The sequence below is a fragment of the Microcebus murinus genome, chromosome 9 (genome assembly GCF_040939455.1).
Source record: "Microcebus murinus isolate Inina chromosome 9, M.murinus_Inina_mat1.0, whole genome shotgun sequence".
NCBI classification, from domain to species: domain Eukaryota; kingdom Metazoa; phylum Chordata; class Mammalia; order Primates; family Cheirogaleidae; genus Microcebus; species Microcebus murinus.
The window spans coordinates 35203469-35223538 of record NC_134112.1 but is presented as its reverse complement, the minus strand read 5'-3'; the positions used below and the strand labels follow the sequence as shown (position 1 = coordinate 35223538).

Here is a 20070-nt window from a genome sequence, read left to right as displayed (position 1 = left end):
TATTGATGGTTGATTAGCCCTATCTTCATGTCAAAAGTGAATGCTTATAACATACCTTGCCTTTACTATTACAAAAAAAATGTATTCATAGCTATTGCTTTCAAAGATATTTTTCTGAAGTTAATTATTACTCTTTTTGATTTTTGTTCTTCCAGAGTACATTTGATGTTCATCATGATGTTACTACCCTTTTATAGTAATGTTTCATCAATGGTGGGAAAAACATAGAAGCCCCCTGGGCATATAATTAAAAGGGAATAAATAGCTTAGCATTTCATAGACTCATATTCTCCCAAAGACCCATATCCTAATGATTCATCTCCACCTCCAAAGGATACCTGAACTCATTCATCTATTAGGTTGGTGCAAAAGTAATTGTGATTTCAGACCCATGAATTTTAAGTCATTATAATTAGGCGCAAACAAATCTTTATTAACCAAAATAGGAACCATTACAATCAACACATTTTTGCCGATGAGAAGTAAGTTTGTTTATTCCTGTAGTGTAAAAATCCATGCTTTAGGATTCCACGAACTCCTGGAAAGCATTTTCTGCATCCTGCTGGTTGTGGGAGCATTTTCCCTGCAAAATGTTGTGCAGATGCTTGAAGAAGTGGTCGTCGGTTGGCGAGAGGTCAGGTGAATACGGCAGATGAAGCAAAACCCCATAGCCCAGTTTGTTCAACTTTTGAAGCATTGGTTGTGCGACGTGTGGTCGGGCATTGTCCTGGAGAAGAATTGGGCCTTTTTTGTTGACCAATGCCAGATGTAGGCATTGCAGTTTTCAGTTCATCTCATGGATTTGCTGATCATGCTTCTCAGATGTAATGGTTTCACTGGGATTCAAAAAGCTGTAGTGGATCAGACAGGAAACAGACCAAGAAACAGTGACCATGACCTTTTTTGGTGCAAGTTTGTTTCGGGAAGTGTTTTGGAGCTTCTTCTCTCAGTCCAGCGACTCAGCTGGTCATCACTGGTTGTCCTATACAATCCATTTTCATTGCACATCACAATCTGATAGAGAAATCATTCATTGTTGTGTATAAGAAGGGAAGATGACACTTCAAAAGGATGATTTTTTTGATTTTTCAGTGAGCTCATGAGCCACCCACTTACCAAGCTTTTTCACCTTTCCAATTTGCTTCAAATGCTGAACAACCATAGAATAGTCAATGTTGAGTTCTTCAGCAACTTCTTGTATAGTTGTAAGAGGATCAGCTTTGTTGATTGCTCTCAAATAGTCATTGTCAACTTCCAATGGCTGGCCACTGGGCTCCTCATCTTCAAGACTCTCTTCTCCTTTGCAAAACTTCTGGAACCACCACTGCACTGCACATTCGTTAGCAGTTCCTGGGCCAAATGCATTGTTGATGTTGTGAGTTGTCTTCACTGCTTATCACTCATTTGGAAGTCAAATAAGAAAATCACTCTATTTGCTTTTTGTCTAACATCATTTCCATAGTCTAAGATAAATATAAAATAAACAGCAAGTAATAAGTAGTTGGCAAAAAAAATCATAAAGCAATAAATGCACATTAAAATGATGTGCATATGATTATCATATGATTATGATTATCATAACCACATTTAAGAATGTACTCCAATACCAAACGGCAAGTGTCAACAATGCTAACACTGCATTACTTTTGCACGAACCTAATATATCCTCTGTCTTGGGAGAATTTCCCATCAATATACACCAATACAGTCCAAAGATCAAATACATGCTACTTGGAATGATCCCAGCCAGAGATAAGCAAGTGAAAATTGTACTGAATGATAGATGAAACTGTTTTGGCATCAAGAGGAAAGGAACCAAGAAAAATGGCATTGACAGAAAAAAAGATTTGTGGGATCAGATGAGAGAAGGTTGTATGAAGAGCTTAACAAGCATTTGAATGTTTTAAGTAAAATAAAATGCCTTGGAGTACACTCTATGGTTATTTAGGAACAGTCCTCGAATTTGTATTCCTGTGCTGTAGCTTTGGTGTAATTCCTTTCCATTGGCTGTTTTGTAACGCTTGTGTTTTTCTACAGTCAGAGAATCTACTTTTTTAGTGCCATTTCTACTAGAGTTAAATATGACAAGAGCATTGATTTGCTTTTCTCTGGTAGATTTTTCTATGGAAAAAAAATAGAATAAGCCAGAACTAAAAGCTTCACTGCAGGCAGAAATAAGGCCACCATTTCGGTTGGGTTAACAGTAAATGGAAATCACATGCAAAATTATCCATAGCCTTCAGCGACCATCTGAGCAGTATTTAGAAAACTGAAAAAAAAATAATTTTTGCACTGTCATTTTTTCATAGTATCACTAATAAAAAAGTGAGAAAGCAAACCTCAAAGTTCTCCTAAATTAGCTGCCTAATGCATTTTGATTAAACACTTCCACATGCTTATTATAAACCATTAATGTGTCTCACATTGGGACTTCTTTCTATGAGTGACACCTTGATGATTTATAAGTAACACTTTATTAGAACAAAGTGGAAGGGATATACGCCTCTGGCAGCCTTTACTGGAGGCACATGGACGATTACTTAATCTTGCTGAATGTTCTATAGGCAGACCTATCATCAGCTCTGGGCACAAGCATTCTCAGAGAACCTTCTCAAAGACTTCTTGTCATTTACATCAAAGACACTGGTTGTAGTATTTCAATAGCCAATATTCTCCAAATCACAAATTTGTACCAGGCTCCCCTCCAATGACCTGATTCCATTTCCACTGACCTGGAATCATGGTAAGCTCCATCCTTGTCAGTATGGAAGCTTGTCTGGAGATGGATTTACAGCAAGCCAGCAGGTTATTTTTTTTTTAATTTACTTTGATTACTCATTTATTTGGACAGACTTTTTAGGTTGAAAAGGGCATGGTAGGTGATTACATGGAGGTGCAGTTAATTCTTGCAAAGCACAATCAGAATCACTATCATCCCAGTTCTTTTATGTTCTCACACACCATATTCTGAAAAATCTCCTAGACCCAAATCCTACCCTCATTTCTCACAGATTCCTGGAAATCTCATTCTTCTCAGTGAACTAATTATAAGAATGTGAACCAATAGTAACTATTTATCTAATCTCTTTTAAAATCATGAAGTATTTAAGATTTCATATTGAATACATGATGTAAAGTAACTTTACATGTAAAATAACTTTACAAAGTTACTTCATTCCTTTGACTTCAAAAATGGTGAAACTCAGAATTAAGTGTCTTTCCCCATAATGTTCATTTATAACAACCACATGTCTGGAATCTGAGTTAAGTTTTTCTCCATCCCATCACAGCAATTGAAATACTTGTTCAAGGTTAAGCCAAGCCAATATCAAGTATTGTTACAGACAAACACAATTTAGGAAAGATACTACATTTTGTGCCTTCTTGCGCTATTACTATTAATAGATCCCATAAAGTTATTTATTAGTATTGAATTTAATTGAAAAATTAGCATATAAAAATGCAGTCAATATAAAAGATAGCATAAATTATGTGAAAAAATCCATATTAGCTTTTAATGTTTATCTGCCAACTCCCTCGGATTACGTAAGCACCTTGAGAAGATGATACTACTTAAACAGCAAAGTTATGAGTGGCAGGTAAGGGTTTCAAGCAGTCATTTTCTACCAGCTATCTGCTTTTCTCTGAGATTGCATGTCCACGATCTCATTAGAAATGTTGCAGTCACACCTGATTCCTAGGAAGAAGCCCCATGTTTGAGGCTCTCTCTCAAACACGAGAGATTACTATTTTTCCCAAGAGAGAATACTGCAACTGTCAATGAGTTGAACACAAAACAGCTGAATTTTGTTCTTAGATCTGAACATATTTAGAAAAGCTGGCACAGGGGATGTTTCATCTCAGAGGAAAGGAATGAACAAATTAGTCAACTTTTCCTTTCTATTATAATTTGATCACAGGAAATTAAATTCCAGAATATTATCAAAGGCTATGTATAGCTTTATTATTTTTTTTAAATAAAATAAAATTTGGCTCACCAGTAATGCATTGAGCATATGGAGGATATTGAGAAGGATAAATGAGAGATGGTAATTAAAAGTTGTTCATCCCTGTTTCTTCTTGTTCTTGTTGTTGGTATGTGTTACTTTACCCAGGAAGTGATTAGGCAAAATATGCCTTTGTATCCAAATTTTTTTCATGTGGCATGCACAAGGTATTCAGTATTCTAGTAAAGAAATTTTAACCTACTTAAAGTTATTCCATGACTATAATAAATTGTACTGCAGCTTAGGTATAGTTGATAATACAGTTGAATCCACTCATTTATATTACCTAATAATCTTCAATCTATTATAGAAACCATACCAATCATGGGCAAATGTCTGCACAAGGAGAAAGGGGCCTCATAAGAACGCAAATTTAAACTTATCTCTGTTGTCTTTAAATATGTAGATAATACCAGAGGAACAAACATGGACTTTCCCCTTCCTTATCTTTCCACCATTATGTAAATAGAAATTGCAAAACTTTAAGGGGAAATAACTGATGTTCTAAATTCCAGTTTGATTATAGAAGTAAAAAGTTCTGGGAACTAAAACACCATATTTAATGGTAATTCTGACTTTCGGGGGTGAGGGGAATTGGATAGCATTTCTTAAAGGCATGAATGGTTAGTGATAAAAATGTCCACCTGAAATTGCCTGTTTTTATTTAGCAGGAGAAACAAAAGCAGACTGCCAGGAAGTGTTTCATGCACATATCATATATATGATGTCATGAAAGAACAGGCCACGTTCTTGGAAGTGCCAGGTAAAAATTCAGATAACTGGATTGTTATTATGCTTTTCAAATTGGCTTTAGGAAAACTGTCATTTTCACACAATAATAGCTAATACATTTTAATTGGACACAAATACAAAAAGAAGTTTATAGCAGCTTATCAAATGAACAATGATAAAAGCTTACCAAATAGCTGCATTTAAAAAAATTTGTTTTTTTAATTAAATAGCATATATACATATATATAGCTAGAGAGAAAGAAAGTAGGCAAACATATTATACAGCAGGTTATTTTTAAAGATGCTACATTTAAATGAGTCATTGAGAAAGTGTTAAAAATACCAAGGTGAATAATATCATGCATTATGAATTATAGAGATATTTATTGTCGTACAGCAACATTTGCACTGGGTAATATTGGCATGATAAAGCCTAAATAGCATTTAAATTAACATCTGCAAATAAATAAGGCATTTTGTTAATTCACATTATTTTTGAAGGATGTCTTCTGATTTCCATTAACCTTGACTATCTTTACTTGTCAAGCAATTATTATGACAGGAAATAACAAATGCTCTTTTACCATTAATCTACAGCAAGGAGACCCCTATTTTCAGTATTTATAACCATTTGACACAATCTATTAAGGCAATGCAAAGATCTTCCCATCAAAGATCTTCAGTTTGCTCATTGTGGATAAAATAAATATATAATCCAAATTTAACCTCATTTTCAAAGGCATATAAGATGGTCTCCTGACAAGTCTTGCCTTTTAAAAAAAAATTTTATGATGGTAAATAAACCCTGGAAAATTCCTTCTCAGATTTTACCACCTGAAACTGCAGCTGTTGGCTGCCACTATCACAGTCTCACGACTCCAAACTCACGTGCAAACCTCATCAAGAGCAGACATTTCTAATTGATTCCAGAAGTATTTCTTTTGCTTAGATCAGGGGGCAAAGGAAGAATAATGAGCAGCTTTTCAGAGGGAATTGGGGGTTAGGGTGTTGAGGGGACGGGGGAGGGGCGCTTTAAAAATCCTCAGGCTTGGCCAGCAATGCATGGCAATTTTACGGTCAATTGGCGAGAGCATCTGGAACCAGACATCCTGGCCTCTTAGTGGATGGTAGTGAAACCAGCTTACAGGCAATAGCAAGCCCGTAATGAGTCCCTGTCATGTACTAGTGGAAACCACGTTGTTGACAGTCTGCCAAATATCCCTGCAGCCTTTTCCTCAGTGACAGGATTCCCTTTAGAGCGTTTGTCTAAGTGTATGAAATCTGTCCACGCTTGCATCTTCACCTGTTTTAGCCATTGTTAAAGACAACGCCAAAAAAAAAAAAAAAAAAAAAAAAAAAACCACTAAAAAATTAGCACGTGTTTAATTCCTCTTGTGTGCTGACAAGGCTTTCTATCACAAGGCTGTGTTTGCTTTCATTTTGGGGCTACGTTTCAAGCTCAGCGGGCCCTCTTGTTAGTGCACGGAGAGTGTCGGATGCTCAGGTCATAAATCATAGCACAGCGCATGGCACACTCAGAGCAGAGGAGGCAAAACGCGAGGCTCTTTGTTATTTCAAATGTGGGACAGGTGGTTAATTTTTAAAAAGGTGTGTGTGTATGTTGGGGGGTAGGGGAGTTTGCAGGGTTTCTTTTTTAAAATGCCAAGCAGCAAACCAAGGGTGATATGGAAATAATTTCTTAGGAGTAAATGGTGTTTGCTTTAAGCTGCTGCTCGTAATTCACCGTGCTGACACTGGTAGATTGCACCCACAAATAAGTCAGGCAATAGGACGGCCATGAGATAACGTAAAGAGATGTGAATCAACAGGGCGGAAACTGGGTTCCATGGTGAAGAAGGAGCCAAGCACAGAGCTAGACTTCTAACATTCCCGAATCTCTATTTTTATCCTAAAGATATAATTAATTGGGATTCATTCCTTTCAGAAAGAAGGCACTCAAAATTCCAAGGTTTGTGACATTAAATTAAATTCAACGAGTTTGCTCTTATAGTTGGCCTACCCATGCCAGGGAATAACTTCCTGTTTCAAACAAAAGTAAAGCAAGCAAAAAAGCAAAACAAAAGGGAAGCAAACAAAAACTAAAATAAAATAAAAAAGAAATGCATTTAAAATACTTTTTAAAAAAACAATATATTTTAGGTTGTGAAATTTTCCTTAAAACACCTATGTTCTAATGATTGTAGTATATGTTAATCAGAGATACATAGAGTTAGTGTTGCTCAAAATATACATAATATTAAAATGTAGATAAAGTGATAGTGAACATCTCTTAATACTTAACCATAAAGTATTTTCGAAAGCAACTGCACTTCGTGAACGCTTGTGCTAGGTCTCAGGGAGAAGGGATAGGTGGGCAAGAATACAAGCTATATTCATGTCTTCTAATTTTTAACTGTCATAATAAAGATGATGAATAGAAAACTACCATGCATTAACATTTTCTTAGATGTGGCTTCGATATTTTAAAATCCCATACAATGAGCAATAAATTTAAAGAAATTTCATGTGATAATTTGCAATTTACTGTGTGAAAACTAGTCTCTTCCTTCTTTCCTAAAGCAGTAAAGCAAACCATATTCTAGTATTGCTTTATTTTACTTACAAAGTATTTTGTTGTTCATGGAAAGAAACAGTGATTGTTTTTAGAAGAAACACAGGAAGTGAACAATATTTTTTAAAAGGAAGACTACATATAAATCACCCCAAATTGCTTATTTTCACCTTCTACTTAGCTTGCCCACAACTCAGTCCATCAGTTATTTTCTATCCACCCTTACAGAATAGTAAACAATATGTACATGAGAGATAAATGTGCACTGTCAGGGAGATTACACATAGAATGCTCTTCTCATAGGACCTAGAAAGCAAACATTTGTTAATTGTATGTGATGGCAATGCTAAATCTTGAGAAAGATTATATTCTTAGATTCTAAAAATATTTACAAGAATGCCAAATGAAAGTGAAGGAATAAAAAAATTTTTTAAAGGGGTAGGGTACTTAAATTGAGTTAGAGGTGAAGGAAGAATAGTGACAAAGCTTTATTATATTAACACAAAAAACTCAAAAGGGATTTGCCAATAACCCCAGTGTTTGTGTATTTTATACTATTCCCTGAATATTGTATTTTTTTAAATAAAAATATATTATGTCCTATAAAATATATTCTCTTATATGTTACATGAAAGTAATTTTCAAATTTATTAATTTATAGAATACAAAAGGGATATAATCTGGAACTATGACATAGGTTGAAGCAGCTTATATGGACCTATAAATGGCTAATGAACCTATAAAAATGATTAATATTTTGGCTATTTCAGGGAAGATTCACATATTCAATAATATAGAACCATGAATATAGGATGTTTTTCAATGTTTCAGAAACGTTTATATAATGTAGGGTTAATTTTGGATTTATGTTAAGTGTGAGTTCCCTACCCAGTACAAGAACAGGTGAAATAATCATCTATGTATTAAAAATTGAAATAGTAAGCCCTGGTAAAAAAAAAAGTCAATATCATGAATTAATCTTCAAATTATACATCAGCTTTGAATGTTTGCATCATTATAGCCTGTATTCATAATAACCCTGCCCAGGAGTGACATAAACTTATACTGGTGGTTATAACAGGAATTGTAATTGGATATATCTAGTACTACATGGCAAAAGTTTATCCTTATCTGAATTAATAACAATGAATGACATAGTAGTACCATCTTCATATTAGAGGGGAGTGTTGTATTATAGGACATTATTCTATGGAATCAAAATCCATTAGAGTTTAATCCAGGGGCATTGAGACAAACTACAACTGAGAGAAGGTACTTTTAATAAATATAAATGACAATGCATTCATATTTACCAGCACATGTAGAATTTCCAAAAAATAAAGAAGAAAAAAATTGAATAAAATAATATGTAAACGATATGAAAAATATATCATAGGAAAGGAAACATAAATGTCCAAAAACATGAAATAATGATCCACTTCAGTAATAAACACAAAATGTAATTAGGAATACAATGAGATACTATTTATTAATTTCCTAGATAGACAATAGGTAAGGAATCTGACAATTACAACTTTAGCAAGGAATTTATACTCTAATAGTGGTAAATTTTTCAACCACTTTGGAAAACAATTTGTATTAAGAATTTAAACAAGCACACTTACAATTCAGCAATTCTACATCTAGCTGTATAAATTAGAGACACTCTATGTATATGCAATGTGCACTATAAGATATGTACATAAATTTTTATTACAATATTGTAACAGAAAAACCTACACACACTAGAGTATAGATAAGTAAATTTTGATATACTCACAATGAAATATTTTATGGCAATAAAAATGAATCCAACTACATGCAAAAAAGGAATAAATTTTAAAAACAAAACAAAAATTTTTTGCAGAAAATTAAATATAGTATAGGAAACTATATATATAGTAGGACACCATTTTATTATACTCAGAAATTTTTACAATATCCTATATTGCCTAGTGATAACTTTAATAATATCTTAAAAATTGTAACTTGTTTTTAAAAAGCATGGAAATAGTGAGCACAAAGTGCCAAATAATTGTTGTATCTGTGGAAATATGAAACAGAGAGGAATCACACAAGGAGCAAATCACACAGTGTTACTACTATATTACTGGTATTATAATATTATAATTCCATTTAGGATGATCATTTTGTTATCTTTTATAAAATATTTTATCTAATTTAGTGTTTATCAAATTCTACAAGGAAAAATATGTATAAATTTTAGTGAAGAAAATCTTAAAACTAATATAGCTACTACTCATAAATGCAAACTTTGTGCAGTTTATAAAAATAGTTAAAGTTTAGGTAATACTGAAATCAGTCAAAACTGCTATATACTATGAATATTCATAGGTTTGTATGTGTGTATGTGTTAGTTTCACCTTGAATCCAAAAGTATATGTATGGCAGACTAGCATATGTGTCATGAAGAAAAGCTGGGTGCAGTAGTCTACTCCTTACATTCCTAAATTGGCCAAATATGCGGTTGAAATGACTCATCTAAGATAGCTTCAGACAAACATTCTGTGATGACAACTTACTAATCATCATTGTGAAATGAACCCAAGTAATATAGCCCCCTGCACAGTAGATTGGTAATGGCCATAAATCCATGCATGACCTTTTGCAATTGATTTTACTGTTCCAACCAAGAGACAGAGTCTATTTCTACATTCTTTGAATTTTGGTTTTCCGAATGGAACCTGGTACAACTATGAGTTACAGAGCCTAGGCTTCAAGCAGCCTCGCAGATTCAGCCTTCATGATCCTGAAATTGCCATGTGAAGGATCTGTCCTGACCCACTAGAAACTAAGAGGCCATGCGGAGGGAACGGTAACATGTTCCAACTGAGCGACAAGTGCTTCTCACGTGATCCTTCAGCTCGGCGGAGTACAGCCCATTGAGTGAGCCTAGGTGAAGGCAGCAGAAAAACTACCACGAATTATGAGAAATAATAAACTTTCAATGTTTCAAACCATTAAGTTTTGAGTTCGTTTGTAAGCAAAAACAGATAAACACCCAAGAAGGCTGCGTGTTAGCAATTACATACATATATACATAGCAGGGAAAAGAAATAAAGAGAAAATAGAAAGGAGGAAGGAAGAATCCATGAAAACACGAAGCCTGATTAAGAACTGCTAAACTTTCTTTGAGTTTCTGATACATGTATGTTGACCAACTACTTAGGTGACAATGGACATCTGAATATGCATTCCTTGCAATTTGAAGTCAATAAATATTTAATTCAGCATTCTATTTGGGGTTAAAATTACAACAAAGTGCTCTTCTCAAGTTTGGTGAATAACAGCTACATAGCAGGTTTTGTCAGCGCACATTTAATGTTTACTGAATAAATAAATAAACGTTGAAGAGTCTCATTATTGCTGCTACGAGTGTTAGCGTCTTCTGCACATAAAATAGTTGAGATGGCAAATTGTTAACCTTGGTTAATGTTTTTTTCAAAACAGCTGCCCAGACAAGATAACAGTGTGGAAAGGATAACAAATAAGGCAGCATAATAATTAGATTTTTGGAGTTGTGAACAGGCAGGATGTTTCCTAAAGAATGAGATGCACACCAATGATGGGATTCCATGTGATTTCACTCAGAACAGTGGACTAGGGAGATAGGGATCCCTCCAAGAATTACCTCCTTGGATGCAGGGGGGATTTTCTGCCCTCCAAACTGAGCCCCTTCCCAGGGTCCCTAAGACTTGAAACTTCTACTCTCCCTAGCTTGACAAGGACTTCTGAATCCCTGAGAAGGATGCATCCTACACCCAGCTCCTAGGTTGCTCAAACCCATGTATCCTCTGACACTGAAAGAAAAGCCCATAATATATCCTCAAGGTAGATCTCTGGCACCCAACACCAGCAAGGGGGGAGGACAAGGAAGCACCTTTCAGAGATTTAAGACTTGTCTTAATTTTGCTTGTTTGTTTTGGCATTATTCAATTGAAGTTTTGGGGATGATCACTTAAATAGGAGATTTAAAAAAAAAAACATAGATTGTGATGGGAATGTGAATACTACACAAATAATTTTAACAATGGCATTAAGCAAGATATCCCTATATTACTGAATGATCATATCTAATGCCATTTTAATGAGGATTTTATTTTCAGATATGATGTTTTGTGGATTAATTAGAATTATTATCACTCTCTTTTAATTTTTGTTTCAAAAATTAATGGCATTTTAAATTTATGCTTTGATATTTCTATTTATGGGTATTTCTATCATTTTATGATTTTTCTAATACTGTAGTGAAAGCTTTATAAAAAATACATTTATATTTTAAAAGATGAGATAATTCAAAGAAAAATATTAGAAGAATCAAAGTGGCCTGAAGATATGTCATTTTTCTGTTTTGTAGAATTATAGTCTTTTCAAGAAGTTTGTAAGTATGATACCAGTGAATAAAGTTATTAGTAGCTATTTCATGACTCAATTAGGAACAAACTCACCTGCTATATATTAAAGCCATCATTTAATTTATTCACATATTCTTTTTATTAACTTAACTTTTGAGATTGATGAGTAACCTAGCAGTGGTAACAGAGTTTGTTTATGAATATTGTTATATGGCAGATAATTCAGGTACTTGCAGGCCATGGTAAAGGGTTTGGATTTTATTCCGTGTCATTTAAAGCCATTAAATGATTTGAGTTAAATTTGATCTTGCCATTATAAAGAAAATGTACTGGAGGATGTTAATAATGGAAGCTTCCTAAACAGAATATTTAGAAGCCTACTGCTCTATAGTCCTGACAAGATATGATAATGTCTTGAACTAGGATGGTAACAATCGGAATGGAGTCAAAAATATATATTGGAGTAGAAACAACAGAAGTCACTGATAGAGCAAATGTGAGTGACAAAGGAGAGGGCTAAAACAAGAATGTTCCCTAGATTTAGAGAAAGAGTCAAAGTGTAGATTGTGCATATTGATTGAGATGCAAAATCTTTAGGAAGAAGCAGGTTAGGTAGCAGAAATCATGAAGAGTTCATCTATGTGACTATTTAAGTCAAGATATAAATATAACCACTAATAATACATGTTAATATTGTTTTACTATCAACTTTCTCTGCATTGAATTGTTTGTTTATGCAAAATATATCAATAACCCTGTCATAAAAAGATACCTATAAAATCAAGAGATATAAGCTACCCAAATGAAATTGAGCTTTGAGACATACCACCACTCCCAGCTAGTCCTCCTGGAATTTTCCTTCTCAGTTCATGGTAACTCCATTCTTTCAATCCCTCAGGCCCAAACCCTTGGATTCATTCTTGACTCCTCTTTCTCTCACACTCCTTATCTGACCTGTCAGCAAAACTTGTCTCCTCCTCTACTTTCAAATGGCTCCCTCAATCTGACCACTTTCCAAGTTCTCTAGAGTTCATCCTAGGACACAAACTTCTCTCTATTGCATGATTATAATAGCCTCTTACTGATGCCCCTGCTTCCTCTCTTCTTACTCCCTTTCATGTGTCTTCAACACAGCAAAGTCATCTTAAAATATGTCAGTTCACCTATTTCCCAGGCTCAGATTGTCCCAGACCTTTTCATTTCACTTGATGCAAAAGCTAGGGTAATTCCAATAATCTGAAAGGTTTCATATGATCTGAGCCCTGTTAATGCTCTGATCACATTGTCTATTAATTTCCCTCTTGCTTACTCAGTTTCCCTCAGTTCAGCCATGAGCACTTTTCTTGGAGCATGCCAGGTATATCCTGCCTCAGGACATGTGCACTTAATGTTCCCTTTGTCTGCTCTTTCCCAGGAATTGACATGGATTTTGCTTCATATCTGGTATTTACTGAAATGCCACCAGCCTTCTTCCCTGGGTACCATTTTTGGTTTTGATTTTTTTAATTTTGTCTCCTTATAGCCCTAATTTATTTTTCTTCATAGTTCTTACCATAATATTTGTGTCTATACTAATGAACCAAATGTATGTATATACATATACACATATGTATCTATACTGAACAAACCATATATATGTATATGCATGCCCATATATATGTATATATATTTGAATTATCTATAACATCCTCAACTATGGCAAACAGAAACAAGGTGGCTCCATGATCTCACCCCTGCTGTTTATGTCTCTCACCCTATATAATCTCCTCTCCTTGAAGGTGAGACGTGTGGCTTGCTTGTAGCCAATAAAATATGGCAAAGGTGAAAGGATTGTGTAGACATAATTAAGGTCCTCAATGAGTCTATTTTGCTTTAATAAAACTGAAGATTATCTGGGATGAGCCTGACTTAGTCAGATGAAAGCCCTGAGAAGAGGAACTGAGCCCTCTCTGAAGCCTCAGGCTCTCCTTGCTGGCGGGAGAAAGTAAATGGCCATGCTGAGGACGCCAGGCACCGTTTGCGACCTGGGGGCTGCCTTCAGTCAAAAGCCAGCAAAAAGCTGATGCTCTAAGTCATAGGGCTGCAAGGAAATGAATTCTGTTCGCAACCTGAATGAGCTTGGCAGTGAATTTTTCCCTATTTGAACCTCCAAAGGAACCTCCATTGGCCAAGCAATCTGGCCAATACCTTAAACGCACCCTTTTGAGAGCATGAGCTGACTACAGAGCTAAACTGTACCAGACCTTCTGACCCATGGAAACTGTAACACAATGCATGTGTGTTGTTTCAAGCCCCTAGTAAATTGTTACTCAGCAATCAAAAATTAATATAGTGATTAAAATCTAAATTCCACAAACACAGGACTTTGCTATGTTTTTGCTGGAACAGACGTTTTAAGTGTTGAATAAACTACTCTGCTTGCCATTGAAAGCATTAAGCAAGCTGGTTCTATCTTATGTGGACATGTATTTACCTACCATTAAGGTACACACTTTGGGCCATTGTTCCTAGGCTTATCTCAGCACTTAAACAGTCTAGGGTCACCCCTGCTTCTAAACTTTTCATTATATTCTTTCCCTCAGTAAAGCGGTCTCCACTTTCCTCTCCATCAGGTCAAAATTCTACCCATCTCTCGTGCACATCTTCAGCAGATACAAGTTGGTTTTACTATTTAGGAGTGGTATGTTTTCATTTTCATAATTTAAACTAAAAACTATAGTCAGATTTTATAACTTTTCTGAGCTCTAAATTTAAGCCAAGACATGTTATTTTGGAATCAACTTACATTATTTGACACTGATAAGAAGATATTCTCAGGTTTATATTTGCATTACCTTTTAAAGCCCTAGGTCTCAAAATATTATTTTAAATTTGTGTGTGTGTTTGTATACTATAGACCAATAGATATAATTATTATTAATAGTATTCATTACTTACATGTCAGATACTACTCTAGGCTCTACAGCCTATATTTTTTCTTGCTCCTTTGCATCCCAAAGCAAACTTTTAAGGTTTTAATTTTCCTTTTTGCTGAGGGAACTAAGGTATGATTACACAACCAATTAAATGGCAGAGCTGGAATTGGTACTTAGGTTTCTGTGACTTCAAAGCTAGTGCTTTTCTCAAGACCCTAAACTATCTCCTTAAGTAAATAAAAAGTAAAATAAGACAAAATGTTATAAGTATCAATATATAGGCAAATAATTATTTTGCATTATTTTATGTATCTATATACTTATCAAAAATATCTATTCAACTCTGACCTTGTTTTCTTCTTTTTGTTTTAAGTATTCATCAAACTAAACATTTTTAAAGCTACTGATATAAGAAAATTAGCTCACTCACAAATGCACAGGTTCTTAGAAAGAACAATTACATGTGAGCTAGGAAATAAAAATGTGTATGCATATGTGAATGAGAAATGAATAAATGAAAGAATGAAGGGAGGATTATGTTTTTGTCAAGTTTCTTGTGAATAAGAAAGAAAGTTTTTAAAAAAATTGGTTGTCAAAATATTTGTTGGATCTATTCAAAGAGAAATGTACAAGGGCATGGACTAATGATTGCACACACCAGATGGACAATTGAGCATTTGCGTAGCAGTAAATTTTATTTATAAACAGCAAGAGGCCCACATCCTTACTCAATATTCTTGTGGATATGAGCTAAAGAGAGTAAATCTTCCACTTACAGGTCACAAAATTCATTTCAAATTATACTTTGTATTTCTCATGAAGAATTGTCACTAATCAAAAAACAGTTTTATAATCTAAGTGAGTAATAACTTAAAGTCGATTTTCTAGTGTGTGTGTGTTTGTGTATATGTGTTTTAAGCTGTAAGTGTAGTTAGCAGTGTGCTTTTTTAGTGTAGAAGGACTATTACCATGAAACCTGTGGAGTTTGACTTACATGATAAAGTAATATAAGGGAAAACCCTCAGCCAGCCTTCTAGAGAAAGAAAGAATTATAAGGCTAGAAGCTGATGTTACCAATATATATCACATTATTTATAAGAGAAAGGGGATTAATTGCTTCACTGACACTGATTCTAATGATAGCTTCAGGAAAAATGAAGAGAACATTGTGTCCCTGTAGTGTAATCACTCCTAGTCAGTCAGCCCCAAGTCTTATCAAATGGAATCACTGAGACCCTTTATTAGATTTCTGTACTCCTTGTGTCGGGCAAAGAAGAGTTTTATTAAAACTCTGATAAATGGCAAAGATTTACATAAATTTCTGAAAGAGAAAAGTGGAAAGAAAACACAAATTTGAAATTTATAGTTAAGAATAAAAGAACTAGGAACTGGATGTAATTTTTAAAATGTTGAACTTTAAAAGGACACGGAAAAAGGAAAAAGTTATTTCATGGATTAAAATGTTAATAGTAAAATACTTGTCTAGACTTTATCTACTTATTGACCTCTAGTCAAAGAAGATTCACTCAGTTGGGAACACAAAGACTTAATTTCAATAATAATAATAATAGAGTAATAATCATATGAGCAATGATAATAACTAAAATTTATCAAGTGCTTCCTGTGTTCTTTCCTTTGTGGCATCTAATTTTTCCATCTAACCATGTGAATTCAATAGTGTTATTACACCATTTTAAGGAAAATTTCTGGTGGCAAACCACAGGTAATGACCACTCTTGAAGAATTGGCCATATATTTTCCCAGATGAACAGAAATAGGTTCTGGAAAGAGTATCTAAGGATCCTGAAAGATTCTTCCATAGTGTTTTCCCTTCCTTGAATCATAAACCAAAACCAAAGATAATTCAGAGGTAAATTATTGATACCACTTGTCTTTTCAAAATATTTTGTGGTTAAATTGATAAGACATTTTATTGTACCTTTTCACATTTTCCAAGCTACTTTTGCTACATTATAGCTGTCTTTCTCATCTACAACCCTTAAGGTAGATAAGTACTGTTGTCATTACATGGAAGAAAATGTTCCTTGGTGATTAAGAGATATAGTGTCACAATGACTGAGTTTGTAACCTGACTTTCTCATTTACTAGTTAGGTGCATTTGAACAAGTTGTTTACACCCCTCCATTTTCTCAGTATAAAAATAATAATGAGAGTAACTATACCATGGGTTTGGTATAAGGATGAGGTGAAATAGTACTAGCAAGGTGTTTAAAATTTAATAAATGCTCAAGGCATATTAGTTCTTATTAAACCTATTTTCCAGTTGAACAACCTGAGGCATGGAGTTCAAAGTCATAGATAGAGTGTCAGACTAAAAATTCATAATATGACTTTTAGTTCAATCTTTTTGTTATTTCCACTTCTCATGTCAATTATCCCCAGTCTTGACTTGCAGATCTCAAGCCAAGCCAAGGAATTATTTCAAGGACACTTAAGTTCATATGCAGTAATAACAATAGAAATAATAATAATAGCAACCCACATTTACTGAGCACTTATTGTGTGGTAATCACTGTGTTAAATCTCTTACACTATCATCTCATTTAATCCTCAAAATCCTATTAGATAGATGTTATTACTTCCTCCTTTCACAGATAAGGAAGACAAGGCCAATAATATTTCAGTGGTCAAGTAACTTCCAAATGATGCACAGCTAGTAAGTTCTCAAGCCAGGAATCAAATTCAGGCAGTATGGCTTCAAAGCTCAAGTCTTAACCATTTACCTTTATCTGTCTATTAACTAAATATGTAAACTGACAGTCTTTTACCTACCATTAGAGTTTATCATATCCAAAAGTTGGTCACACTACACTTCCCTTCACCATTCTATCATTAAAGATTCCCAAATGCAGTGTGTTTTTCTAAGCATACATTCTTCCATGTTTAAAGCATTGGCTAATTTAAGAAACCTATGCTCGCTAATTGTTCCTGGAGCATGTAAGGTAAACTACCACCACATATCTAAGAGTAGTCTCATTAAATGGAATTATTGTCTTTCATGCCTGTAATTAAAATGTACCACTCATTTAGGGTGTTAAAATTATATTTGCTTTGATTTTATGCTTTCCTTTGGCATACATATTTGACTTTTATTGAATATGTATAATTTATGCTTCTCCATTTTGCTTTTCAATTATAATTACAAGAAGTAGAATAAATGTACACCTTAAATCAAGTTTAATCCCTATTTAAATGCAGACTGTATTAGATTAGATCAGGGGTCCTCAAACTTTTTAAACAGAGGGCCAGTTCACTGTCCTTCAGACCATTGGAGAGTGCGCACTGTGTGCCCAGGACAAGTCGGCTGCTAAGCAGGACAGACAGCGGCAGCAAAAACACCCGGAGGGCGGGATAAATGTGCTAGGCAGCCCGCACGTGGCCCATGGGCCATAGTTTGAGGAGGCCTGGATTAGATGATATCCAAGATTCTGATACTAAGATTGTATACTTCATTGTTTAAATTCACATCTTTTAAAAAAATATAAAATATATTCCTGTGGTTCAGAAATTTTAAAGGTACCAAAGAATATTAACTTAATGAAGAATCTTCCACTCTTGCTTCTTTCTAGCCACCCCATTCACCTTCCCTCCCCACAAGCAACGTATGTTAGGTTCTTATTACTCTTCCTAGATATATTTACATACATAAATAAAATACATTTATATACTTATATCTCCCCTTGCCTGCTTTCTTTATATATACTTAAATGAATTATGTGATAGCACACTTCACATGACATCCTGTATCATGTTTTATTATTGAGATTGCTCCAAATTGGTACTAAAGAGTTCCCTGTTTTCATTTTATAAAAGCACATTACACTTTTGAATGAACCATAACTTTTAAACAGTCCTTTATTAATGACCATTAGGTTGTTTCCAGTCTTATGCCATTACAAATGAGGCTGCAATGAGTAATCTTGCATAAACATCAATTTACACACGTGGGAGCATATCACCTCAGTAGCATAAATTCTTAGAATGATGCATCAAAGCGCATTTGTATTTGTAATTTTGATAGATATCACCAAAGTTCTCCCAGAGAAGTTGTCCCAATATGTAATCATTACTAAATATGAGACCATCTCTACTAGTTTTTGCACTGAAGCTGGGGGCAATGTTAGCATTTATGTTTCATGCTTCAATAAAGTCACACGTTGCACATTCTGATGATACTGGCAGGTTGCTCAGCACAAAAGTCAAACAATTATGAACCCTAATTTTCAAAAAAATACATTGTCTATGAAAGCACTAACAATGAGGAAAAAAAGATTTTTTTAAACAGTTGCCTAGATTCTAAAACAATAAATATATACTCAAAAGATCAATGTAGTTCTTGGAAGATAAGTTGTAATTATCAAAGAAGATAATTTTGGGGGATTGTAGAAAATCTCATTTACTTCAATAATTTTATTTTCCTAGAATTATTATTTTTTAAAAACAATTGATATGGCACCTTAATTTCAATTTTTTTAAAAGCTTTAAAAAATTGCAAATGGCAGAGTCTCTGCCAAAAACATTTTGTAAAATCACCTCTTGAGAGCCTACTACATGGCTTGACTTCTTTATAAACATTATATGATGTGATTTGTCCAATAACTCTATGAGGTTAATGGTATTAATGTCTATCCAAATTTAGGAACCAGAAAACTGTGGCTCAGCAATATTAACTAGCTTAAAATGACATAACTAATAAGTGCTAGGCAGTAAGTAAATAGGTAAAAATTTGCCACAAATTAAGTAGAAAGAAAACATCATTGAATGAATAATTAAATATGTAATAGATATATAATCCATGGTATAGCTACCTAAAGCAAATGTCTTACCTCAAAGGCAAATGACAAAGAAGGGACAAGAGGTTTCAGGTGACCGAATCTATACAGCATTAAGAATACCAAGCAACGAAGAGTTTCCATAAAAGCTGCCTTGGGTCTGAAATAAAACGTTATTAACACACATTAGCTTTAAATATGCTCTCTTCATGTTTACATGTTATAGTTGATATTGTGATCAACTTTTAATTTCAAAAAATACGTAGTATTTTAATATATTTAAGAAGCATGTGCCTCCAAAGAGGTTTGAAAACAAGCATTAGACTAAGAAGGAAAATGCATCTTTTAAAAGAAAATCTGTTCTTTTTGAAGATACTGCTTAATTTGAGCATTTAAAAGTTAAAATGAAGCTAATTGTCAGCTAATAAATAAAATATTAGACAACTAAATTTCTAGGGTATAGAATGAGACTTCCCTTACTGACTCAATGCCTTTATACTTCATTTGTTAAAAAAATCACTACTTAGAACCGATATAGTTAACTTCTCCAAAATGATGAAGAGTCAAATATCAAAGTTTCATATTTATTTTAGAAGCTACACTGTGAAGTTCCATAATATAATGATATTTTGCCACTCTGTGGAAATTCTTAAATTGAGTAAAAGAGAAAAAGAG

General features: G+C 34.0%; 1 protein-coding gene across 5 annotated transcripts in view; it reads right to left on the bottom strand.

Moving 5' to 3' along the window:
* The window catches only part of AGMO (alkylglycerol monooxygenase), a 305885-nt gene that overhangs the window by 121632 nt on the left and 164183 nt on the right, over positions 1 to 20070 (bottom strand). For all 5 annotated transcript variants that reach the window (XM_012741956.3, XM_076006398.1, XM_076006399.1 and 2 more), the window contains one exon: positions 19450 to 19555. In XM_012741956.3, the coding sequence (XP_012597410.1) occupies positions 19450 to 19555 (106 nt within the window). The remainder of the gene's footprint in view (positions 1 to 19449; positions 19556 to 20070) is intronic.